Source organism: Anguilla anguilla, chromosome 10, assembly GCF_013347855.1.
Source record: "Anguilla anguilla isolate fAngAng1 chromosome 10, fAngAng1.pri, whole genome shotgun sequence".
NCBI classification, from domain to species: domain Eukaryota; kingdom Metazoa; phylum Chordata; class Actinopteri; order Anguilliformes; family Anguillidae; genus Anguilla; species Anguilla anguilla.
The window spans coordinates 47,334,612-47,359,518 of NC_049210.1; the positions used below are offsets into that span (position 1 = coordinate 47,334,612).

Here is a 24,907-nt window from a genome sequence, read left to right on the forward strand (position 1 = left end):
CAAAATAAATGCGAGCATAAAGAAAAGCCTTTTAGAAAGTCTCCATTTTGCAGTCTCCTCCTGTAGCCCTGAAATGGCCTGTGGCCTGCAGCGCTACTTGACCGTTGAAAACGCAGCGAATGCCCCCAGCGGAGCAGCGTTGCATCATGTGACATGCGCCCGCACTTAATGCCTCATGTTATTGTGCCCCCTCCTGTTAATTTTAGATTCCTTTTATTCCCTCTTTTCAGGTCAAACAATTATGCGCTGTACATCTAGGACGTCATGTTTTGTTCTCTAAGTGTGTCTGTGAGGGCAACGTTTTTTTTTGCCTTCACGTATAACAGCGTTAACACAAAAGTATAATTGTAATATTATACTTACGCAAGAAAATAGAACGCATAACGCAAGGCTTGAGCACTTCAGTTTATTGGTGGCCGAGTTGGACCCTGCCAGGAAGCTGGAGTTTGAGGATGGCCTGTTGTGACCGCCTTTGCTTGCTGTACATCGAGGAAGAAGAGGTCTCAGCGTGAGACCTTTTATTTACGTCATGGTGGCGGTGTTTTGCATAGCCTCGTGTATAACTGGTGATGCTTTGTCTTTGCCTTTTGTTCTCTTCCTGTAAGCGAGTAGGCCAGACAGTGCGTGTTATTGCTACGAGCACAGCCCCAGCCACCATGCGGTTTCTCCACTGAGTCGCAATAAACCTGGGTGGTATCGTTTTATTTTGAAAGTTAGGCTACTGTGTAAATTATCTCAGTGGATTTGTTTGTGCAGACGACGCTGATTCTATAATAATAATGTTGACGTCAGTTTGTGTTCGAGTCAGTTGTTGGATGTGACTTAGGCCTAAGCAGTCCACAAAGCCTCTACTTCATGACTTCTGTTGCTGCTGCGACCGTAGTCCATGTAAATGCCTGGAGTTGATCAGGTTATTTGCTTGTGCTGCTGTGTGTGTTTGAGTGTTGCGTCTCTTCCAACAGGATTTCCGCCCCATCATTTCCCTAAATCAAAGCAATTCTAAAGTGGTTATTTTGTCATGGTGTCACATTAGCCATGCCACCTTGTTCAGTGCTAACGCAGTTCGATATTGTCTGTCCACTGTGTTTTTCACCAACCATAGAATGCGTGGGTGGCTTCAACAGTCATGATTAATGCAACAGTCAAAAGCCATGTGCTTACCTCTATAACTGCTGCACTACTGAAAAAGAACACCTTAATGGGAATGTTAGTGAGAAACAGCCAGGCTTGGAAGCAGCGCAACACTGCTGACACTGGGATCTCGAACCTGCGACCGCGTGCACGTTCTACACAGGAGAGAGACTCTTTGAGCTATTCCCGTCTGGATCAAAGGCAGCCTCCTCCCCCTTGGACTGAGAGAGAAGGAACGAGGCCTTCTCTTAAGCTGCCCCCTGCCAACATCAATGCCACGCTCTTATTTTAGGCACTGGCTCATCGGTTGCTCCTGGGAAGATGGCCGACTGTCTGCTGTATCACCACAGAAACACGTAAAATATGACATTTCGCAAGCTCACAAACAACCACACATCCATCTATCCATCATCTATACCCGATAATCCTGGGCAGGGTCGCAGGGGGTGCTGGAGCCGATAGCTCACAAACAGACCAAAGACGTTTCTGTGAAGACACGGGCCTAAGAGAATTATTGGGAATTTTAGTTTGGGCAACAAAGCTAAAAGAGGTACAAACAAAATATATGAAAAACCAAGTTAGACTGTACCTTCGAGCCCAAAGGGTCACTTTACTCCGCTCCTTCCTGTGGACCTGAGAGTGAGTCAGCGCCGTTAGCTAGGCTAATCTCTCACTCGCAGTATAGATCCAGATTAGTCCAGGGTCACTTTGTTACAGCAGCCTCTCTCGGCTCAGTCCTCCATTAGGTTACCTCAGCACTAAACCCTAATGATGCTGTTCAGCAGAGTGACAGAGCCTGGCTCGTGTCTATAAAGACCGGATGACTTCATTTCCAGAGACTTACGGTGGTGTGATAGGAGCTGATGTCCGGGATATTTCGTTAATGATATTGACTCAGCGGTGTGTTAGCCAGTCCTCCTCTTAGGAGCCCCCCTATGTCCCCCTCAAGACCGGCAGGAAATTTAATTACCTGTGTGAAGCCTTGTCACAGCCCTGGGTTCTTATTTACCTGTGTGAAGCCTGTCACAGCCCTGGCTTCATATTTACCTGTGTGAAGCCTGTCACAGGCCCTGGGTTCATATTTACCTGTGTGAAGCCTGTCACAGCCCTGGGTTCTTATTTACCTGTGTGAAGCCTGTCACAGGCCTGGGTTCATATTTACCTGTGTGAAGCCTGTCACAGGCCTGGGTTTGTATTTACCTGTGTGAAGCCTGTCACAGGCCTGGGTAAAAGGGCCAAACACACTCACACACTGACTGACAGCGGTCACACCGGATCTGCTAAGCCACCTGTGGAGAACATTAACCAAGACATCCTGCACAGACCCACAAGGAGCAATACTGCGGTTGGTTTTTCAACTTTAATCAAACCAAGAAAGGTTCTCTGAAGTCATCCTGGATAGGTTTCCACGAAACGTACAAATAAGTTAAAATTAAACCCTGTCACACAGCATAAATGCGATGATAGTTTTTTTGTACCCAAAATTATGCTAAATTCCTATCTGTCCTATCTGACTATTTATCTCATTTATGGAATTCACAGCCAGTCTAAAGGGGAAGCCCCCCCCCCCCCCCCCCATGCCCCCCCGTTAAATCTCAACAGCAGACACAAGTCCTCATGGAGCAGGTCACCAGTACTAAGCCCCTTTTTCTCTTTTTTTTTTTCCAGCGACAGCCGCATCCCTTCCTGTCTCTGCGAGCAGATGTTAATGTTTTATGCATCGCGTCCCTTACGAGCTCGCCAGTCAGGCCAGGTTCGGACCTGCGCTTCAGGTCCTCGCGAAAAAACAAACAAACACACAGCCAGCTGATTCCTGGAATCCAGTGGTTATGGAAACTTACCGTTGTGCACGGTGGAAAAACAGGTGTGACTTTTTTGACCTCGGAGTTAATGCTGCACTTCAGAGGTGCGAAAGCAGACGCTCAGAATTATCCAGACACACGTTCTGTTCCGCATGGAGAGGCCGCTCGGATTTTTCCATCTGCTGGTGAATCCTAATGATGCCAGACTCACCCAACAGAACGCTGATGCTTCTGATGCTTTCTCCTGTTGCCTTTTTTTTCATTCCCAAAATGTCCTGTGTGATTAGTGATGGGATTGATCCCCGTCTGACCACAAATCTCGATAACCTTCACTTTAGGAACTGTGACAATCCAAATTCCACGTAAGAAATCCTTTTGAGGAATTCTGAGCAACATTTTTATAGATTTCATATTTCTTGCATGTCATATGTGCCTAATTTTTATATAGTTGCCTCTGCCAAATGAAAATCAATCTGAATGTATAATCACAGCCCAAAACAGGCCTATTCTGGAAAATAACAGTTGCGATTTTGCGTGCCTCCATCTGGATACCTGTCACTTTGACAGCTCACTCTGCAGGATCTATTAATATTTATACTTGTTTTTCTGAAATGTGAGTCAGTTCTCTCTCGTTACAGCTGGACTAATTGCAACGCTTGTAAGTACACTTTCATCCTCATACTGGCTGCAGATTCACCCGCACATACCGCCTCGTTTACAAGACGATCTTACCATCAGAATTTAATTTAAACTGCGGCTTATGCAGAAATCCACGACCAAGTGGTTATTTATAAGATCAGAATGTGGTGTGCATGCGATCTCATCTCTACACAATGTTTACACCAGATGTAAGTCAGTTACCTGCTGGTTATGTCACGGTTGAGGGCTGTGGGGTGAACACTCAAAATGGGCTGTGCGCATGTTTAAAGAACAACATTGATTATCAATTTTTGATATGAAGAGATATCTTTTTTTTTAGTCCTTAAACATTGATAAAAAATGTATATGAGAAAAACAAGTTAAATTAGGCTGAGTAAGAAATGGTGAGTCTGTTGCATTACACTGAACAGAAAGGTTCAGTCTCATCACCCTGAATGAGTATCCACTGCCATCCCAGATAAAACTCGGCTTGGCCTCCTGCAAAGAGCTCGGAATAGCAACAGACACAACCGCTGATGTCATCACTTCCACTGCCCTGCCCTTGGACAGAGATCAATCAGCCACAGAGCGATCAATCGGCCACAGAGCGATCGATCACCCTGATGGGCTGATGGGTAAAGAGAGACTGAGGTCACCGCGAATGCGTGCCATCGCTCCCGGGTCACATGACATCTGAGACCGTGAGGAACAGGCCCGGTTTCCGCGGGTTACCGCTGCTTCCTGTGTGTCGATCAGGAATCAATAGGCAGTTGCCCACTGGGCTCTGTTCACTGGGGAAAAACAATGGCATGATACAATGGCCATAAAATGGCCGTCGCTGCATTAGTATGAAGCTATTGGCAGGAGCGTTAATTGCTTGTGCGGAACATTGCTGAAATAAGGCCATCCTCATCTAAATCAGCCCACATCCTGGGTGTTTATCGGTGACAGGTGGCCGCTGGGTTATTACACGAGTAAATACACGAAGAGTTGGAAAACATGGAGCTGCTCGGCTGTTTCTCCGCAACTCATTAACTTTTCACTGACTAATGAAAGTGGGCTGCAGTTACTTTATTCAGTCCTTTAATGTTATGAGTTCAGGATCTGCAGCGATTAACAGAAAACAATAGTGTACACGCTGAAAAAAAATTAACCAAAATTAACAAATGTAAAATATGAGGACCAAACATACAAGCAAAATTTGATAGTTGCAAAAAGTAAGAGCGTTGTTGGCAGGGTTGGAGCCAATTCCTGGTCAATTTGGGAAATGAATTGAAATTCAGTTAATGAAGGGATCTTTTAATTAATTACTTAAATTGAATTTCTGTTCGTTTCCTTAATTGTCTGGACTGAAATTAATGCTTATCTCTATTTGATTTGCAAAATCTACTATGAGGAGTGTGCAATGAAAAATACGTATGAAAAAAAATGTTTCTCGGTTTCTCAGCTAAAACTGGACCTTTTTTGGACTAGACTGGGGTTCCCTGTGTTGGGGTTGGATGGAAGCGTTTGAGTGAGTCAGTGAGGAGCTAAGGTGCAGTTATTGTTGGTAAAAATGGCCCCACGGTAAACCAACACGTTACCTTGTTTTTTAAGATGGTTCAATGAGAGCCTGTGCATGATCAGCACTCTCTGAAACATAACACATGCACTTCTACTAGTACATGTCATTTCCAAGAACCCTTGTAGCCTTGCGTTAAATCTTTAAAGGAGATCCACGCTGCGAGCAGGGTTCGAACCTGCGCGGGGAAACCCCATTGGATTTCGAGTCCAACGCCTTAACCTCTCGGCCATCGCAGCCCTGATGGTGGTTTCAAAGTAGCTCAAAGTACAATCTACCCTGTGGTATGTTAGGCTGACTAACTTACAGGTGCCTGGTGTAGTGGTTGTCATGTCTGCTTGACAAAACAAAGCCCTTAGTTCGAACTCCAGTGACATCATGCCCTTCTCCTACAGGAGGGCCACGCAGCTCAGGTCCTGGAGGGCTGGTCTGTGTACTGGTTTTGGTTCCAACCAATTATGTTAGCTTTAGTTTTCTGACATCTCTGTGAACTAAATTGGTTCACTCCTGTCCTTGAACACAGGAAAATCTTCCGGAAAAACGTGTAGTTTGTGGCTGTAGCGGGTGTTCGTACAAATGTCGGATTAAGGTATGATTGAGATATATAATTAACAGCATAAGTTGGCACGAGATCCTGAAATGGATTGACTCTTGTGCTCCCTTGTCTTGCAGTCAGTGTTACACGCGGAGACCTACTTCATGAGATCATGTTATTCAAGAAACCTTTAGAAGACGAGCCACGCTCGAACCTGCGCAGGTAAATCCCAGTGGATTTTAAGTCCAACGGCTTCACCACTCAGCCATCACAGTCAGCTGAGACGTTAGCTTGGCTCAATGAAAGCACGTGATTGATTGACATTCTGTTCACTTCTATAAGATCGTTAAAGACAGCGTACGCTGCGAGCAGGGTTCGAACCTGCGCGGGGAAACCCCATTGGATTTCGAGTCCAACGCCTTAACCTCTCGGCCATCACAGCTACGAGAACTGCACTGTTGTTTGAAGATGATCCAAATTACAGTCTGTATGGTGGTATGGCAGGACAGCTGGCATGCTGCACCCCTTTTCCAGCTATCTGTAGGTACAGGCCATAATGCAATCCCATGCTCACTAAACACTGTATGGCTTCTGAATTATTGTTATTATTACTGTACAGTGGAGAATCTGATCCATAAAAATACAATTTGACAATAAACGCACATTCCTGTTTGAAGGTATGTGTGTGTGTATGTGGTAAATTGATGCTTGTGAGCAAGGGTGCTAAAGTACTACTTTTAACCTATTTATGGCCCTGTGTTTTGCCTGATTCACAGATTCTACCCCACGACATCTGCTTGCTTGCTTATAAATTATCGGCATCTGAAATGGTGCATTATCCATGTTACCTGCTTTCTTGTGATAAAAATGAACTGTATCTGACTATCTGATGTAATTCAACCTGAAACAGACAAAAGCAATGCTGGATGGATTATTCTTATCTAACATGACTCGCTTTTTAATCACATAATGTGTGATATAAAAAGAGAGAGAGATTCTAGGCAGCTGGCCATTTCAGAGTACCTTTCTCAGTCCCAATTTCAAACTCATCAGCTTTACTTGTGCTTTAAAACAGAATGGTGATAGTGAGACAGGTATACATCTTTTTTGAGCTGTCACTGCCATCTAGTGGTGCAAAGCAGGAATGCATTTAATGGAATTGTATTGCATTTAAATGAAATGCATTCCTGCTTTGCGCCACTAGATGGCAGTGGGCAAATTAAAAGATGCAAACTATTCTTTTACGTTTACAATTAAGTATGGATTTACCTCGTCGTCATTATTTCATATTAAAATCTGGTTTTGGGATTTCAGGAAACTAGAGGAACTGAAGCCTGTGATTTGAATGTAGTTTGAGTGCACAGGACCACTGGCTCCCACATATTTGGACAAAACATCTCAATGTAGAGCTGAGCATTTCTACTAAAAACATCTTGACTGACTGAAAAAATCATGATGACTTCATTTTTGGACAGAATTTCCTTTAACTTGTCCAGACACTTTCTAAATGTTATGCCAAAGATAAAAGAGGCAAAAGCTTCAAATTCACTTTACAAAACAGAAGTATCACGTAAAATGCAATATTTACATATTTATTTGAAAACAAAAAATGATGCAGACAGACAAAACAAATCAAGTAACAGGGTTTTCAGAAGAGAACGGCACCAATCAATGTTGCCTAAAAGAATAAAATGTATGAACACCTCTTTTCAAGGGCCAGAATACGTACAAAGACTGGAGCATGCCCGAAGATTAAATCACAGGGTAAAAAAAAGTCTGGTTCTGAGGATAAAAGTAAAACTTTTAAAAGCTAAATATGCCTTCTGAGCATGCGATACAAACTCTGGAAATGATGTTTAATAAAATGGTTAAAAACTAACAGCAACAACTGAGAGCACATCTGAAAACAAAATGTTCATTTAAAAATAATAAACGGGTTCAAGCTGCTTTCATTACTGAACCTGAGAACCTCCAGACTCTGCAGCAATTCATCCCTGTATGCTTGCTTTACTTAAGAAACAGCAAACTCCTGCAGAAGCAGCAGAGCTTTTACACACTGCTATACCACTATGACCACAATTTGGTAAAAAAAAAAAACAAAACAAACCCCCTTTCCAATCACAATCATGACAGACGATACACTAATTCAAAATTCTCTCAAAGTTCTCTCAAAAAAATGATCATCCCTAAAAAAGCAAAGGCTAAAATAAATTATCATCCCTGTATTAGACTGACTCGGATAAAGGCACTTCTGAACTGTATTAGACTGACTCGGATAAAGGCACTTCTGAACTGAGGAACAGCGTAAGGCGGCCATCACAGGATGTCCTTGGCTGTGGAGTTCAGGATCGCGTCTCCGCTCACCTTCCTGGACAGTTCACTCTGAAACAGGAGGACACACACGGTTAAACTCCCATAATGCAACATAATTATGCATTTCTTCATTTCTTTTTATTTTGTTCTTAGAACTGCACACACACACACACACACACACACACACACACACACACACACACACAAATGCCACATGCAGGCACAAACACACACACAGACCTTTTTACTTCAAGGCAAGCACATTCACAATTTTACATTTTATCTAAAAAAATAAAAAAAATGACTGCACCTACAAACATCCCTACACACACTGTACTGGAGCAGTAAGAAGCATATTAAGGGCAGTTAAATTCGCACTGCTAATGCAGAACTCGGTTAGCAGAAGTGAAATACTGGACTGAGGGCACCCAGAGGGTGGGAGGAGGGCGGGAGGAGGGCTCACGGTGAACTCCGAGTAGCTGCCGACCCTCGAGTGCTTCTTTTCGCTGCTGAACTCCTGCAGGGGGGTGCGCTGGCTCACGTCCAGAGTCCTGTTCTTCTGCTGGGTCTGAGGAGGGGGGGGGGGGCACGGGGAAAGGCGTGGGGAGATCCACACATGACTCTGGAGCCTTAGGCTCGCATCCATAAGACACCAAAATCAAATGAATCCCCCTGATCCCCCTGTACACAAGGCAGACGCTCTGTGTCTCTCACGATGATCACGGGTTCCGTGAGGGACATCCTTCTGTAATGCTTTTCTCAGTTTAAAAAGGTTAAAAAAAAAGCACCAATTATATTCTTTATATTCAAAATGGAGCTGGTCTGAACTTTGAGCTAATGTAAAACTTCAATGTTTACACTGCTAGCGTAGGATAGCGTAAAGCTGACTTCAGTATTTACACTGCTAGCGTAGGATAGCGTAAAGCTGACTTCAGTATTTACACTGCTAGCGTAGGATAGCGTAAAGCTGACTTCAGTATTTACACTGCTAGCGTAGGATAGCGTAAAGCTGACTTCAGTATTTACACTGCTAGTGTAGGATAGCGTAAAGCTGACTTCAGTGTTTACACTGCTAGCGTAGGATAGCGTAAAGCTGACTTCAGTGTTTACACTGCTAGCGTAGGATAGCGTAAAGCTGACTTCAGTGTTTACACTGCTAGCGTAGGATAGCGTAAAGCTGACTTCAGTGTTTACACTGCTAGCGTAGGATAGCGTAAAGCTGACTTCAGTGTTTACACTGCTAGCGTAGGATAGCGTAAAGCTGACTTCAGTATTTACACTGCTAGCGTAGGATAGCGTAAAGCTGACTTCAGTGTTTACACTGCTAGCGTAGGATAGCGTAAAGCTGACTTCAGTGTTTACACTGCTAGCGTAGGATAGCGTAAAGCTGACTTCAGTATTTACACTGCTAGCGTAGGATAGCGTAAAGCTGACTTCAGTATTTACACTGCTAGCGTAGGATAGCGTAAAGCTGACTTCAGTATTTACACTGCTAGCGTAGGATAGCGTAGAACGCTCAGAGGGCTCTTACCTTCTGAGAGGACAGTGTGGGCCTGATGGACACACTGAGGAAGGCGCTGGGGGTGCTGCTGCTGGAGCTGGACGAGCTGATGCTGTTCGTACGCAGCATCGTCTGGTTGGGCCCCTGCAGGGAGAAACAGGAGAGCAGACTGTTTCAGTTTGAAAGGCAGCCTTCAAAATGCTTAACTGAACTAATGTGTGTAACATTTGGGTCTGGTAAAAGGAACTCAAATTTTCATATGCAAGTATGCGGCATTGGGTTAAAATGGCGCCGTCAAGAGATGCTACCTTTCTAGTTTTGCTGGGTGTCACACCTCCACTGGCTCCAGTTTGGGATCTCTTCCCCTGAGCTTTCACTGGAGTGCTCTCTCCTTTCTTTGTCATCTGGAATTAAACCAAAATTAAACCAAATTACCCTTTTCACAGAAATCACCGCTAGAGGAAATGAACATGGCCTTTGCCTTTCCACAGTAAAACAGATCACAGCAGGTTCTGTAACGCCATTTTGAACGGCCTGAACAGTGCAGGTTAAGTGGGACTCAGCTGGGCTGAACGCACGCGCTCAGTCTTCTCCTTCCCCCGCTGCAGCTGGAGCTCCTCCCACTGGCTGGTGATGCGGTCAGCGGCCCTCTCGCCCCACACCAGGAAAACCGTCCCATGATCCTTCTCCCAGGCCGTCGCCCCGCTCCTCAGCTCCTCCTCCAGCTGCCCAGGTACAGCCCCAGTATTACTCAACCCACTCAACCCATCACCATTAAAAACTCAACCCACTCACCCCATCACCATTAAAAACTCAACCCACTCATCACATCACCATTAAAAACTCAACATATAGCACGCTTATATAGGAGTCTATATAAAGAACTCGGTTTAAAAATATTATATCAACATGCATGGTTACTGTTAAAATGGAATAATAATAACTGTAGCACACAGGAAAAAGAAAGATACTTATTGTTCGTCACTTTAGATAAAAGCATCTGCCAAATAAATGCAGTGTAATGAAAGACAGTTGAGTTCTGTGGTACCTTGGGAAGCAGCTTCTGAACTCTCACCCTCTCCTTGGCCTCTTTGAGCAGAGCGCCCCCTCTGTTGGAGAAGCGATTGGGATCGGACGCTTTTTTCTATCGGAGAGAAGGGACAGACATGGCTACACACAAGACACTGCACCTACGCCACCTTCATAAGACCTGGTGTTATTCCACTCAAATTAAAACGGAGCGCTAAAATGTTTGCCAGCTAGCCAAGCTTTGACCTTTGCCCTTTGTACTGGCCACACCTCAAAATCGTGGAAGAGCACCCAGTTTTTGTTCCACCTCTCCACGGTTTCCAGCAGGGGGCGAGCTTTCTCGTAGAAGGCCTTCACTTTCAGCAGCTCCTCGTCGTGGCGGGACAGCAGCTCCTCTGTGAAGCTACCTGTGGGTCACAGGTGAGCGGGATCACACGCAGCAGTTTTAAAAGCAGCCAGCAGAGGGCAGTAGTGCTTGCAAGTGCGGCACTCACTGCTGCAGAAGTGGGTGTTGAAGGGCTCTCTCTGCTTGGGCCCGAACATGCACCGGTCCCACAGCGCCACCAGCTCCTGCCGAATCTTGTCGATCACCTCCTCCATCTTGGCCTTCTGCAGCAGGGCGAGCCGATCCACCTCCGTTTGCCACTGCGCGGAGATGACGGGGGTCAGAGGTCGCCAGCGCGCTGGGGCGTGGCCGGACTCAGGTGAGGTCACAGGTGAGGGAAGAGAGGCTGACCTGCGTAATCTCCTCAGACAGGGTCCTGGGGAGGGCGTCCCGAAACGCCCTCTGCTCCTGCTCCGGGCTCTCCAACCGGGCCCACAGGCACAAGGCCTTTCCCCTCAGCTCATCTCTGAGCGCCGTGAGCGACTTTCTCTTCATCTCCAGCTGTCCAAATAATACACACACACACACACACACACGTTAATCTACCTGGATCTGCTAATGTCTACAAGCAATAGCACAGATGTCCCACAGTACCACAGACGTTCCGCAGTACCACAGACGTCCCGCACTACCACAGACGTCCCGCACTACCACAGACGTCCCGCACTACCACAGACGTCCCGCATTACCACAGACGTTCCGCACTACCACAGACGTCCCGCACTACCACAGACGTCCCGCACTACCACAGACGTCCCGCACTACCACAGACGTCCCGCACTACCACAGACGTCCCGCACTACCACAGACGTCCTGCACTACCACAGACGTCCCACGCTACCTGGCACAGCAGCAGCTGCAGGGCTTTGATGTTGTCGTGCGTGAGCAGGAAGGTGTCGGTGTCGTCACACACGGCCTCCTTCTCCAGACTGGTCTCCGGCTCGTGGCCCATCTCCGCCATGACACCCCGGATGTCCTCCCTGAGACCCGAGAACACCACCACCCTGCTCCTCTAGGGGGCGGCAGAGGAAACAGTCCATCCATCAATCACGCTGGAAGGTAGCTAAAATCAAACTCTGATAAATACCATCATACTGGGATGCCAATGTTTGTGCACATGCAGGGCACACACACGCAGGGCACACAGTGAGCACACACGCAGGGCACACACTGGGCACACCTTCTCCTGGCCCAGGGTGTGGATGTGCAGGCGCAGCTCCTGCAGCTGAGCGCGGGTGGGCAGGCTGCCGGGGGGGAGGTAGAAGGGCGTGGCGCTCAGCTCCTCGCACAGCTCCTCGTCCTGCTCCTGCAGGGTCCGGAGCTCCCTCAGACGCTCGCCCCGCTCCTTCTCCAGCACCTCCACCCGCAGGCGCAGGTTCTTCTCCATCTGCAGCACGGTGAGGTCATCCTCCAGCTGAGGGGCGCGAGAAATGCGTCAGCGAAACGGACCACGCAGCGCGAAAACCGTCACACAACGCTAAAACAATCACACAGTGCTAAAACCATCACGCAGCGCTAAAACCATCACACAGCGGTAAAACAATCACACAGCGGTAACACAATCACACGGCACTGAAACAATCACACAGCGTTAAAAACCATCACAAAGCGCTAAAACCATCACCATTTCTGCCTTGAGCCGAAACAAAATCAGTCTTAACTTACTTCAAAAGGTTCCACAGACATCTCCATACTCAAGATCTCCAGCTGCTTCTGGAAAGTGTTGATATTGTTTCCAATGCGTTTCTTCAAATATTCCTCCTCTGAAATCATTTGATTCAGAAGACCCTTCAAGAAAGGCCAAAACGGGAAAACATTTATTTTAGAACTAACGGTGAAATGCAGGAAATTCTTCTCAGTTATGCAAAATAGAACATTTCCCATTCAATTTTTTTGGAGCAAGATAATCATCTAGGCTAAGCAGCAACAACAACAACAACAACAAAAACAAAGTATGACTGAAGACAAGAAAATGTTAACGTCTTCAGTGATGACAGGAGAAGGGCGAGCCGCAGCCGGCATTACTCAGACTCCGTATACATACTCTGCAGGTAATGTCAAACAAGAGCGCTTCCTACCTCAATGTGCTTCTTCACAGTCTGCATGCGCTCCACCCGCTGGTCCTCCATGATTCCGATGCTATCCCAAATGTCCGCTAGTCGTGCCATTGCCAGATTGATCCCTGACACAAGGGAAAATGCAAGAGCTTCGCTACAGATAGAGAATAAATACTAGGTTAGTCCATCGAACTTGCATTTCCCCTCAAATGAGCAGTTAACAAACCATTCATAAGTAACTATTTTATAGTCTATTTCTGACATATCGTAGGCCCATCCCGCCCCGACTTTGCTCGTACAGTTCACTTTTGATCTTAAAACGAGATTTGCTTGCTTTTAACCCGAGATTTGATTTGACGTGTACTGCTTATTTCAACTGTTACATAGTTAACCGCAACTAAACGCAAAAGTATCGTCTCGAAATCGTTAATGGTACACATCATCTGGTCTGTAACAAAACTAATCAAGTTAATGAATCAGTGCTCGTGCCCCTTACCTCTTCCGACCAGGCATAATAATAAGCGCCCGATCAAATGCTGCGATGGACGACAAACAAGGTAACTAATCTTCAGCGAAGAAAATATTTGGTAAACTTCTTATTGGTTTTCCCGGGCCGCTTTGCAGGCTGAAATGTTCCCAGTAGCCTACTGATCAGAGTTGTACGGTTGTCTCCGAGAAACTGGCACCTTTCTTTCCGCTTATTAACTGAAATTCTAAATGTTTGCTTCTTTCCGATCACGTCGACATCAAGGTGATTGGCTCATGGATGTCTCCACCTGCTGAACAATAGTACGACATAAAACCGGCGATCTGCTGATTGGGATGATGCGCGCAGAGATCTGCTCGTGCGTGCATGATTACAGGGGAAATATCCGTTAATACACATTGAGCATCATCCTAACCACATCATGCCAAATCATTGTTGGTGACCGTAGCCTATGCATCCCTTTTTGGCTGCAGTCTACCCGTTTGCAACGTGAATACGCTGGCTCCACGAACATGACAGTGACTTCAGTTTGCTTTGGTTTAACTGAGTGAAACTCTTCCCACACTGTCTGGGAGAAGTGGGCAAGATGTCACCCTGTTGCTCTTCGCCGGTGGTCGTGCTATCCCATGGAACGCTGTATCTTTGGAACTCAGGGCATTTCCAGAATCTGCGTTTTACACTGATTCACTCGCGTTCTGATCAAAGCTGTTTTAGCCCTAATATGTCAGCTCGCAAAAAATAAATGAATTATTAATTCAAAATTACAAACATTCAAAATTAAAGCCAGAATGCGTTCTTTTTTGTTTTTAGAATAACATCTTAAAGGCAAGCTTCATTTTTTGGATACTTCTCAATAAGAAAATGTTGAAAAACACCACAGAGAAAATTTTGAAGCAGGGCACGTCTTGTTCTACAGGTGTTAAGTGTTTCTGGAAAATGCAATTTTTCACAGAAGTCAAGAAGAACAAGATACCAAAATGCACAGAGATGTGCATTTGCGATAATGTTTCGTTAATTTTGGTTAACAATGCGGAAAAATAAATTCTGGCTTTTATTTTGATTTTATTTCTGCCCTGGCTATATCGAGAAATGTGCGACAAGCTAGAGCTAAAAGTTGTGAGCCTGTCACATGACCGGGTCACCTGATCAAGAAAGCAAGCGAGCCTAAATAGATCAAATGCGTGTTTTCCGAGATTTGTAGCTGTTGTTTACGTTTCCGTCCATTATGAAGAAGTTTTTATTTGGCTTGTGTAGAGAACGCAATCCGTTTTTAAAAAGTATAATATGAATGCATTGACAAATATACGTGTAAAGGAGACACCGTTTCTGATCAGATCACGATAGTTGCTACAGTCTCAAACCAGTGCACTTTCAGCATGGAAGTGACACAGCATAACATTGAATTGCTACTGCTGTTTTCGGTATTGTTTTCAACATATCCGAATGTTTCCGCAACTTCCTTCGTGATCACAGTGGACGCAAAAACTCCACTGAGGGATCTGAAACATTTTTGGAGGAGCACAGGGTTTTGGTAGGTTAGCTTTCCAGATGCATCTCTATTGCCAACCGTTGCCGTCTTTGTGGCTGCATTTTAAACTGTCACTAATCGAGCCAGGCTGTCTGGAATCAAATCTCGTCTGTCTGTGGCAACTCGCTCGGGCAGTTCTGCAGTATCGAACCGGCCCCATAGAGCAAGAGTGACTTCTCTGCTCAGTTGGACGTTCATATTCTGCCACATCAGCTAGACTGCACATAAATGGTACTTTTTCCGATGTGGGCGGACGGCAGCTTGAAAAGGAGCTGTTTTTTTTATTCCATACTTCTAAGCGATTATGGAACATACATATGGAGTGATGTCACTTTATTCTCTTGACATATGGGCACTTGGTTTTTTAAGCTGTTATTGATGATTAATAATTGCATTTAAAAAACTTGTTGTTTAAGCTGTGAGCCCTCCGTAAAAGTGTTCTGGTGTGCGTTTCCTTCCTCAGCCCTCCTCTTCCTCACACGCGTGCAGACCAGTATGACCTGAGCAGGGACGAGCAGCTGAACATGGCCTATGTGGGTTCGGTTCCCCACGGGGGACTCGAGCAGGTTCGGATCCACTGGCTGCTGGAGCTCCTCACAGCTCGGTAAGTGCAGGAGCTCCAGAGCTCCGGGTGATTCTGAAGTGCTGGGCTTTCGGTCCTGAACTACATTCTCCACCGGGAGTGAAACTGGAAGCATTATTGCTGCCTTACAGTTTGGTTATACTGTCATCATAATTTTAATTTTTCGTGTTTAATGAATGAATCCTTTTGTGCAATGTCTTTGCAGAGTTGTAAATGGAGTACCCCATTACAACTTTACAAAGTTGGACCAACTGATAGATCTCCTGTGGCAAAACGGACTTAGACCAGGTAACGTTGGCCTTGGAAGACATTTTTGATCTCACATCCAGGTGCTTACAACAAAATGTGTGCACCTGACTTCTTAACTTTTGACTTTTGGGTGTGTTCATTCATTTTGAAACAACATTTTATGTGTGTTTTTCAGGTTTTGAGCTGATGGGCAGTGTGTCCAACTACTTCACTGACTTTGAAGATAAGCAGCAAGTGGTGGAGTGGAGAAAGCTGGTTTGTCTTACTGCAAAGAGATATATCGGTGGGTTCACCATGGCAACATGCTGTAGATTGATCTGGATTCTGGATTTTCCCTCTCATGTTTAATGATGTGGATCACTTGAACTGCACGTTGAGTTTTCTTCCTTCCTTTGACAACTTATTGTGTCTGCTGCCCATGTCTGTCCTACTGACGCAACGTTCACGCTTGCTTGTAGAGAAATACGGCCTCGGGTATGTCTCTCAGTGGAACTTTGAAACCTGGAATGAACCGAACAATCATGACTTTGACAACGTGACCATGTCAATTCAAGGTAAACTCTGAAATGCCAAATGGCTTTGTGAACTTGGAATAACTGTAAAACTTGAACAACTGTATTGCATTTTTTACAATATACAGTACAATATTGTATCTGTGATCTCCCCAGGGTTCTTAAATTATTACGATGCCTGTTCTGAGGGGCTACGGGACGCCAGCCCCGCGTTGCGTTTTGGGGGCCCAGGGGACTCCTGCCACACGCCCCCCCATTCCCCATACTGCTGGGCCATGCTGGAGCACTGCCACAATGGCACCAACTTCTTCACCGGGGAGACGGGCGTGCGGCTCGACTACATCGCCCTCCACAAGAAGGTACTGCACCCCTCGGAAAAAGCAGGTCTTATACTGCAGCTCTCAGGTGCAAAATATAAGAAATACAATTTACTCAATGTGTTGAGACATTGTATTTCTATATTTATATGTTTCCATGTCTCCATGGAGACTTGTACTGAGAGAGCTTTTTTTTTTTTTTCAGGGAGGTGGCGGGTCCCTTCCCATCATGCTGCAGGAAATTGAGACGGTTCGGGAGATCCAGGAGCGCTTCCCCCGCTTCCGATCCACACCGGTGTTCAACGACGAGGCGGACCCGCTGGTGGGCTGGTCCAGGCCCCAGACCTGGAGGGCGGACGTGACGTACGCAGCCATGGTGCTGAAGGTGAGGAGGGGAAGAGTGCCCTTTACCGTCAAGAGATTAAGATTCTGCAATCTTAGTGCACAATATACACGTATTATTATTATTATTATTTAGGTGATCTCCCAGCATCAGAACCAGCTCATGGCTGACGCTAACAGCACCATAAACTACGCCCTGCTGAGCAACGACAACGCCTTCCTCAGCTACCACCCGCACCAGTTCACCCAGCGCACCCTGACCGCACGTTTCCAGGTCAACAACACCCGCCCGCCGCACGTCCAGCTGCTGCGGAAGCCCGTCCTGACTGCGTTTGGGCTCCTGGCGCTGCTAGGTGACTGTGTCCCGACATTTTTTAACTTCTGGTTGTTCCTGCTACATCATCCTTTCTTTATAGACTAATGCTGTTTCACTTTGTAGGCGCTGTGGTTTTCTTCTGTGCAGAATTGTACAAAGACCAGGACTACTGCATCTGACCTAATTAGTGATCTAATAATATATATTAAACATGGACTCTGGTTCACAAACAACCAGTTTATTTTTTAAACAGGAGAGGAACGACTTGATCATATAACCATTTTCAGACTGAAACACTGGAGGGCGCTGTGGGGCTGCAGTACGTTCCCGGGGAATAATAACGTTCTGTCTCATCCACAGGAGAAAGGCAGGTGTTTGCGCAGGTTTCAGCGGGGGGGAACTTGGAGGATGACACGGTGGGTGTCCTGGCCAGCGTCCATGAGCCCCTGGTCCCTGGGACCTCAGACAGCTGGCAGGCCACAGCACTGATCTACAGCAGCATGGACAACCGAACCTCAGCCTCTACCAACGATGTCACCGTCCAGCTCAATGGCTTCTCCAGTCAGAAGGGTGAGAGATTCATACGCTGTTATTCTTTTCACTGTAAACATTCAAAACGCATTATCTTTAGGAAGATTAACTTTTCTATCTGAGCGATGGTGTCACAACAAAACTATGTAATTTTCTCATATTGCTGAGCATAGAAAGCATTTGATGAGCAATACAGCGACTGTTCGTCCAGCATTTTTGCTCGTGTTAATAGAAGGATCCGGTAATCCTGGAGGCCAGTGTAACTGCTTCATGTTCGGTTTTGCAGGCCTGGTGTATGTCACGTACTACCTGGACAACAACGCCACCAGCCCCTATCAGCTGTGGGAGAGCTTTGGAAGCCCAGACTTCCCCACAGCAGAGCAGTTCAGGGAGCTGAGGAGGCAGGAGGTACGGTACAGCGAGCGGGCGCTAACTCCGTTTCCCTGCAGGAAGATTTAACCAGGGGGATTACACGTTTTACAGGCATTAGTCCACTCATCACTTATGCGGAAAAAGTGAGCGTTAAACAAATACAAGTGACTCTTTCCAGGGAAAAAGAAACAGGAAATGCACACCTCTCACTCTGTAACAGTTATTATTATGCTGTCTGTGCTGTGTGTCTCAGAAGGCCACTGTAGGCAGGGCTGGAGCTAAGGGGTGTAACATGGAATACATTCTCAGGGACTAGCGGGTGTGTGTGTGCGTCTCTCAATCTCACTCTTTCTCTCTCTCTCTGTCTCTCTCTCTCTCTCACACACACACACACACACACACGCACACAGGATGCCCGGGTGGCTGGACCTTTGCCCTTCCCGTCTGAAGGCACGCTGTCGCTGAAGGTGGTGCTTCCGGTGCCTTCCATCCTCCTGGTGCACGTGTGTGCGCTGGCTGCTGCTCAGCCCGACCAGGTGAGTGGAGAAAGGCTTCCACAACTGTCGGAATTGTGGGTAAATGCTCCCAGAATGGTCTAACCTGTTTGGAGTCTTTGCAAATGTGCGATGATTTTAATAGTGCAGATTTTAGGAAATTATAGCTGCCTTTAGCTCAGAAATTCAACTCCAAAGGTCAATATTAAATGAACTTATTTATTGTTATTGTTTATTACTGCATATGATATTGTGTGTTCACCCCATTTACGGTGTCTTTTTTTTATCATGCTAATAATGCAACTTCAAAAAAAATGGTTTGTGAGTCTACAAGTTGTCTTCAGTCTAATTCCTCCCATCCTAGGTAAATGGTTTGAACTTCATTGCCGTCACCCAAGGCCAAGTTCTGATAACGTGGAGCGATCATTGCGTTAATTCCAAGTTAGTATTAATTGCATTCAAACCTCTGATTGTTTAAGCAAACATGCACTTGACAAAGTTCAAATTGAAAGCATCCATTTATTGACCAGCCTTGTGGCCTGTCTGTTTTTCTTCAAAGATGTATAATAACCTATGAAGTAGAATTTTCCAATGGCCAGAACATGTTCCAAAGGATAAATTCTCAAGATACCATTTTTACATCGTATGTGTTTAGCCCAGGTAAGAATGCAAAGTTGATTATACATCAAAAAAATGATTTGCTGTAGTACTCATTTGAAACTCATAGTTTCATAGTTTGCACGTTGCTGATGGTAGACATTTGTCATTTCCTCACAGAAAACTTGGACGTTTGTGGGTTCTACAGAGTTCGAGCTGTGGATTACTGGGGAAGATCTGGAGAATATTCTCAGATTAAAAAGTACTCTGAAGAGTGCTGATCAGTTCGGTACTAATTACAGACTTCGGTGCTGAAAGGTACTCGTATTGTGTAAATATACATATTTTTATTTTAAACTTCTGGGTGTTATGCCAGAAGTGCCCCAGGGAATTCCATTGCAATACTGAAATTTTATAACGAGTGGCAAATCGCTTGTGTGTACGTGCAACCAAATTGCTCTCCTGAGTTCAATTTTCAAAGATGCATTTATAAATGTTCGGAGAACAACACTAGGAACCTTTAAAAACTTTTATAATTTTCTAAAATTAAAAACTATTCTCAGAATCTCTATTATTGCTGTTTTTTTTAATGACACATGGAACACTAAACATGACTTTTTCAGAAAAGCTTTGTGAAAGAGGGCCAGTGTTCTGACACTGAAGCAGGTCATATAACAGGCATGCATGTCCTATTCAGAGATTTCATTCATTTTGGATTTGATAATGGCTTACTTTAATTTTTGCAACATTTGTATAGCTTGATTAAATAATAATAGTACATTTTTGTGATCTACGTTTAGAGCTATTGGTAAATACAGTATTGCATATCCTTAGGATTTATTTAACCTGGATCCAGAAATATCAATATTGAATGTCTCTAGTGTTTAAGGCAGATTATTTCATTCTTAAATCTTTAACTCCATCTGTGCTCCAGTGTGTACTGGATCAAGGTTCCATACAACAGAGTGATGGAGGATTATGTCATAGCCCTGGGATGAAAAGTCATTTGTTTTGAATCCTTATTGTTTAAAGATAAACAAAAATGATAGTATTTTCAGATGATCCCCTTGTAATTGTTCTCTCTAATCTTCTGAAACAAGGACATGGAAAGGAAAACCTGGTGGGAGGGGCACCTGAGAAAATTCTGACTCATTTATCAAAGAAATTATCCCATTTTCGTAACGCCTGTTCTACTGTACAGAATGTACTGCACACAATTAGGCAGCCTCGTTCTGGCTCATGTCCCTCCCTCAGAAACTGGTTTCCCTCAAAGATTCTGCTTCTTGCCAGAATGACGCACCAGTCAGTGATTGTGCCAATTACTGATTGTACTGCAGAAATAAGGAAGGGACAAACAGGTTTCTTTAACCTCGGATGATCACACCCTTTTAATCAGACACACCCTCTTTCAATGTGACAGAGGCGGGAAAAATGAAGAACATAATATTGGACAATATGAATATACATGGAGAAAACTGAGAAAGCAGAAAGAGGATACATATTTATTGAAATATAAATTATTGATCCAGTGGTGATTTATTTCAGGATGGTGTCTTCATTGGCTGTTGAAAAAGCAGAGAGTTGGCCATCACATACAGCAATAACACTTCTTCACAATATGCATTCATCACTAAGCTAATGCCAAAATCATCTCTTCAAGCCATTCTCTTGAGGTCCACTGAAGCAAAAATACCCATATAAAATGCAAAACATCCACAACACCCACAAAATAAATGACTATATAAAGGCTCCAAATCATTAACAAGTGTGAGATCTAACTGACAGTGACCTTTATTTAAGCTTCAAATCTGTTCCCCAAGGTGCAGTGTATTTATGTTTCTGCTCTCAGTGATATAGTTATTTTCTGTAATGAGCTGTAAACAAAACTACTCATTTCTAATTCCAAAACTTAAATAACAAACTGCATTTATTCTTGCAGGAAAATATTAATATGCAAATGAACATTTGCTACAGTATTTGTCTGATTTCATACAGTATTGTAAGGTATGCAGCTACTCTTTATTACAGATTAATAAATATATTGTGCACATGCAGGAACACAGGTAAACAGGGATGGCAGATTTAGTAAGGGTTATGTGGTACGGAAGGTTCCAGACCCTACCTTCTGCCAGCTCCTTGGCGATGCGCTCCTGTTCCTCTCTCACCTTCTTCTCCGCCTCCTCTACCCTCCTCTCCTCCTCAGCGATGGGCTTAAGGTGGTCTGAGAATCACACCACAACAGACACAATGAAGGGGAAGACGTAATATTTATTATTTTCTTTATTTTACTTACCGGCCCACAAAATAGCAGAACATTCGTTATTTTACTCACTAAAAGTAAGCCTGCGGGTTGATAATCACAACTAACATTGCGACTCACCATATCTCCTTTTCCCGTAGATGATCCCAACCAGCAAGGCTGACCACCTCGCTGTCTGGAATTAGAAGTAGAAATGATGTAATATGCAAGAAAGCATGTAAACTGCACAGCAAACATCCCAGGGTAAACACACCACATAAATTTGTGCAAGTTACACAATTTCATTCTGTATTCTGACAGAAGCACTGATGGGCAGGGGATAGAACACCTGTGCGGATCATACGATATGTAGATGATGCAGGCTTCTGAGCCTCCTACTCCAGAGAATACAGTCTGGGGTATTCCTCTGTGTAATGTTACTATTTTTGCTTTAAGTCCGAACTCCAGAACACCAAACAGAGGGGCCACGCGTTGTACTGATTCTGAACTAAAATTATGAAATTATTTCAGCTTCTAGGTCATCATATTCATTTCCTAATATCACAGTCTCTATTGTGGAGGGCAAGTCCCACTAGAGCATGGACACTCAAATCTGGACCTCAAATTGTGCACCCCTGCCCACATGCAATCTAGTCAAGACTACTTGAGAATAAAACAAAATAATTAAAATAAAACCTTCCATGGTTCAAGCTGCAATGCAGACCTAAAAGTAGCTAGAAATGACCTCGACCTTTGTTAAGCGTTGTAAATACCCAATTGTAAGATTAACCAAATACTTCAGAAACTCCTTCAGAAAGCTCGTAAGGCCTTACAATCTCGGTAGTCAGTTAATATTAGACAATTTCCAGTTTACTATAAATGTTGACGGCAAATATGGAGTCCAAGATAGATAGCTAACGCTGACAGTGACCTTCATGCACGCCGCACAGAGCAGGCACATTGAAAATAGGTTTTTTTTAACTTAAGCTGGCCATTAGCGTTACCATATAGCTAGAACTGCTAACGGTGTGGCGATCGACTTTGAGATAGACAACGTTCAATTTGCCTACAACAACCCGCAACTTCGACTGATCAATAACTACAAAGAGTTAATATTGTAGTAAACAATTTATTTATTACTTACAAGCTGAAACTTGAAAGCATTTACCTTAATGAGTGGTGAGACTTGCACTGGAGGAACCATTTTGCAGAAGGACAGTAGAAGGTTGTGACGCAGAACGCATCACGGATATTATGTAATTCTTCTTCTTCTGCTTCCCATTTCAGACTGGTTGGTTGCCATATGGAAAATTGCTGCCTCCTGCAGTCCGGAATGTGAATTACAGCGTATTACACACTTGCCGCTTCATGGAAAGGTGTCAGTCGATGGAGGCTATGAAACTAAGCACTGCTTTTACTAATTACATGTTGATTCTCCATCGTGACTGCCTGTATTCCTTATTACACCCCACGAGGACACGTTTTATTGTTTCTGGCGATCCACACACTCCACACAAGTGCAGCGCTTTCCAGTACGTTCCAATAGATCGCATGCCAATCCACAGTGCCCAAATCTGTTCATGACTAGTTGGTCCTTGATTCCTGTCTCTGACTGCTTTATCAAATGCTAAGTTACACCAAGGAACGCTTACTCCCTGTTTACAAATGGCTGATTCAGCAAAATTTGAGCAAAAAGAAGGTTAGGGTAGAGGGCGAACTGCATGATTCAGCATGAAGAAGGTTGGGGTAGAGGGCAAACTGGTTGTGACATAAGCTTCCTAACAGGAAGTGATTATGCCCCCAGAGGCCATCCAGCAGAGGATTAGGGCTCGCAGTAATAACCATCCAGATGCCAAACAGAAATCATCCGTAGGAAATCTGTATCTAAAGAACAATAACTAGAGATTAACATGGTTCATTTTTATATGAAGCACTTGGAGATTTCTGAAAGCCAATAGGTCAAAACCCTGGCAAGCGTATATCATTTATCATGTGCAAGAGCACCCATATTAACACCCATAACTCATATGTAAAGTGTAAATTTACAAAAATGTACAAATGAAGTCTATAAAAAGCACAGGTATGCATGCTCCAGAGGTATGTACAGTACTTGCTATAGCGAGTAGTTGTAGAGCAATTTATTTGTATTCCACATACAAAATTTGTTTTGACTCGGTCTGTGCTGATGATTTTTGTTTTTGTTTTTAAGGATACAGCACATAATTTGCGCAGCTTGCGCATCTGTAGCATTATAAGTCTGGTTTGTTTCTGTGTCTTAAGGACAGTGCCAGCTGCTGTTGTGACATGATTTAATCAGCAAGCTTCCAGTCCAGTCTTTACTCTTGACCGGATCTAGACTCTCGGGCACTGCAAGGAGTGAGAGGTTAGACAGAATCCTGTTTTAGGTACAGTTAAAACACAATTACACAGCACGCCAGCATATGTGAGCGAGAGCTTTGTAAATTGTCTTTTAATACATGCACAGTAGTTTTCTATAATCCTCAGTCACTGTTGATAAAGATTCTTAAGGCTAGCTTCTAACATTTGATAATTATATGACACAAGCTTGCTTGTTACTTTACATAAAAATGACATTATATTCAGATTTGATGATGGCATATGTTTACACTGAACAACATAGGTTGTCAACTGGACCATTTTAAATCTTACAGTAGCAGATGCACTGAAAACTGTCACACCCTGAGCCACCATGGCGATTAACAGTGTGATATTTTGGCTGTTTGTGGTAAATGTGAGAAGGATGACTCACTGCTCTAATACTCATGAGCTGAGTTAAATATTTTATTTGTCTTTTTTTTTTTTTAATCCATTATTTCTTTTACAAATTAAGGATTTTTATTTTCTTTGTCTCTGTAGATATTTCTGTAGCTTTTCATTGCATGCAAATAGAGATCAGTTTTGATTCAGACGACCCGATTAAGTGAACATCATCCAAAGATTGTCATTTACATTTGTGGCATGGCAATGTAACACCTACTTACAACATGTACACCAGCACTATGTCTTTTTTTTTCATACAGTATTTTCAAAGTGACTCATCAGTTAGCTCTTATATGTTGTTTTTATTGTATCTGTATGTTACTAAAACGTTTGATGTGCCTGAGATGCAGACCCCTACCTAGTTCCCATGCTGTAGTGGTTTACTGCATAAAAGCGTAGCAGATAAATACACAAGACCACCATAAAGGAACATGTTGAATCAAATATGAATATGAATCCATCCAGTAATTGGCTGCTTTTTTGGTTATTTTTTTGAAATGATGGCAGAAAAGTGGTGATATTGAATACACTGTTGATCAGAGTTAGTTGTATATAAATCTCCTGCAGTGCTTTACTGTATGTGACTGTGCATTGTACAGTATATGA

At 44.1% G+C, this 24,907-nt stretch overlaps 2 protein-coding genes, 1 long non-coding RNA gene and 2 other non-coding genes across 9 annotated transcripts; 1 reads left to right on the forward strand and 4 right to left on the reverse strand.

The window, feature by feature from the left end:
• Nucleotides 1-5,290: 5,290 nt before the first annotated feature.
• On the reverse strand, nucleotides 5,291-5,372 carry trnas-cga. Its single transcript has one exon. It is a non-coding gene; the product is annotated as a tRNA-Ser (tRNA).
• A 656-nt stretch (nucleotides 5,373-6,028) lies between these two features.
• On the reverse strand, nucleotides 6,029-6,110 carry trnas-cga. Its single transcript has one exon. It is a non-coding gene; the product is annotated as a tRNA-Ser (tRNA).
• A 1,134-nt stretch (nucleotides 6,111-7,244) lies between these two features.
• Nucleotides 7,245-14,157, reverse strand: LOC118206865 (protein regulator of cytokinesis 1-like). 2 transcript variants are annotated; one of them, XM_035380003.1, is made up of 14 exons: nucleotides 13,450-14,157; nucleotides 12,975-13,078; nucleotides 12,562-12,684; nucleotides 12,077-12,310; nucleotides 11,738-11,908; nucleotides 11,248-11,397; nucleotides 11,006-11,156; nucleotides 10,782-10,918; nucleotides 10,531-10,626; nucleotides 10,061-10,207; nucleotides 9,791-9,886; nucleotides 9,513-9,626; nucleotides 8,445-8,549; nucleotides 7,245-8,050 (listed from the first exon to the last, which is right to left on the reverse strand). In XM_035380003.1, the coding sequence occupies exons 2-14, from the start codon at nucleotides 13,062-13,064 to the stop codon at nucleotides 7,985-7,987; spliced, it is 1,680 nt and encodes a 559-aa protein (XP_035235894.1). In that variant the 5' UTR covers nucleotides 13,065-13,078; nucleotides 13,450-14,157; the 3' UTR covers nucleotides 7,245-7,984. The 2 variants fall into 2 exon arrangements, with proteins under 2 accessions (XP_035235894.1, XP_035235893.1); XM_035380002.1 differs by having other exon boundaries at nucleotides 12,975-13,107.
• Nucleotides 13,409-19,852, forward strand: idua (alpha-L-iduronidase). Of its 4 annotated transcripts, none has more exons than XM_035379998.1 (14): nucleotides 13,409-13,510; nucleotides 15,432-15,572; nucleotides 15,757-15,839; nucleotides 15,976-16,083; nucleotides 16,259-16,354; nucleotides 16,469-16,671; nucleotides 16,835-17,014; nucleotides 17,108-17,324; nucleotides 17,648-17,857; nucleotides 18,105-18,226; nucleotides 18,601-18,726; nucleotides 19,049-19,125; nucleotides 19,244-19,344; nucleotides 19,462-19,852. In XM_035379998.1, exons 1-14 carry the CDS (start codon nucleotides 13,425-13,427, stop codon nucleotides 19,560-19,562), a joined length of 1,851 nt encoding a protein of 616 aa, XP_035235889.1. In that variant the 5' UTR covers nucleotides 13,409-13,424; the 3' UTR covers nucleotides 19,563-19,852. The 4 variants fall into 4 exon arrangements, with proteins under 4 accessions (XP_035235889.1, XP_035235891.1, XP_035235888.1 ...); XM_035380000.1 differs by lacking the exon at nucleotides 13,409-13,510 and adding an exon at nucleotides 14,146-14,163; XM_035379997.1 differs by lacking the exon at nucleotides 13,409-13,510 and adding an exon at nucleotides 14,579-14,971.
• Nucleotides 19,853-20,640: 788 nt separating this feature from the next.
• LOC118206866 lies at nucleotides 20,641-22,804 on the reverse strand. The gene is made up of 4 exons (XR_004761258.1): nucleotides 22,689-22,804; nucleotides 21,662-21,716; nucleotides 21,404-21,502; nucleotides 20,641-20,843 (listed from the first exon to the last, which is right to left on the reverse strand). It is a non-coding gene; the product is annotated as an uncharacterized LOC118206866 (long non-coding RNA).
• Between the last annotated feature and the right edge of the window lie 2,103 nt (nucleotides 22,805-24,907).

Bases quoted from the DNA above. Each gene is read 5' to 3' on its own strand.
- LOC118206865 (XM_035380002.1), bottom strand. The intron at 11,909-12,076 runs GTGTGCCCAGTG...GCCGCCCCCTAG, and splicing joins ACACCCTGGGCCAGGAGAAG to AGGAGCAGGGTGGTGGTGTT. The intron at 11,398-11,737 runs GTAGCGTGGGAC...TTATTTGGACAG, and splicing joins TGCAGCTGCTGCTGTGCCAG to CTGGAGATGAAGAGAAAGTC.
- idua (XM_035379997.1), top strand. From the start codon at position 14,817: ATGGAAGTGACACAGCATAACATTGAATTGCTACTGCTGTTTTCGGTA. The intron at 16,084-16,258 runs GTGGGTTCACCA...GCTTGCTTGTAG, and splicing joins TACTGCAAAGAGATATATCG to AGAAATACGGCCTCGGGTAT. The intron at 17,015-17,107 runs GTGAGGAGGGGA...ATTATTATTTAG, and splicing joins ACGCAGCCATGGTGCTGAAG to GTGATCTCCCAGCATCAGAA.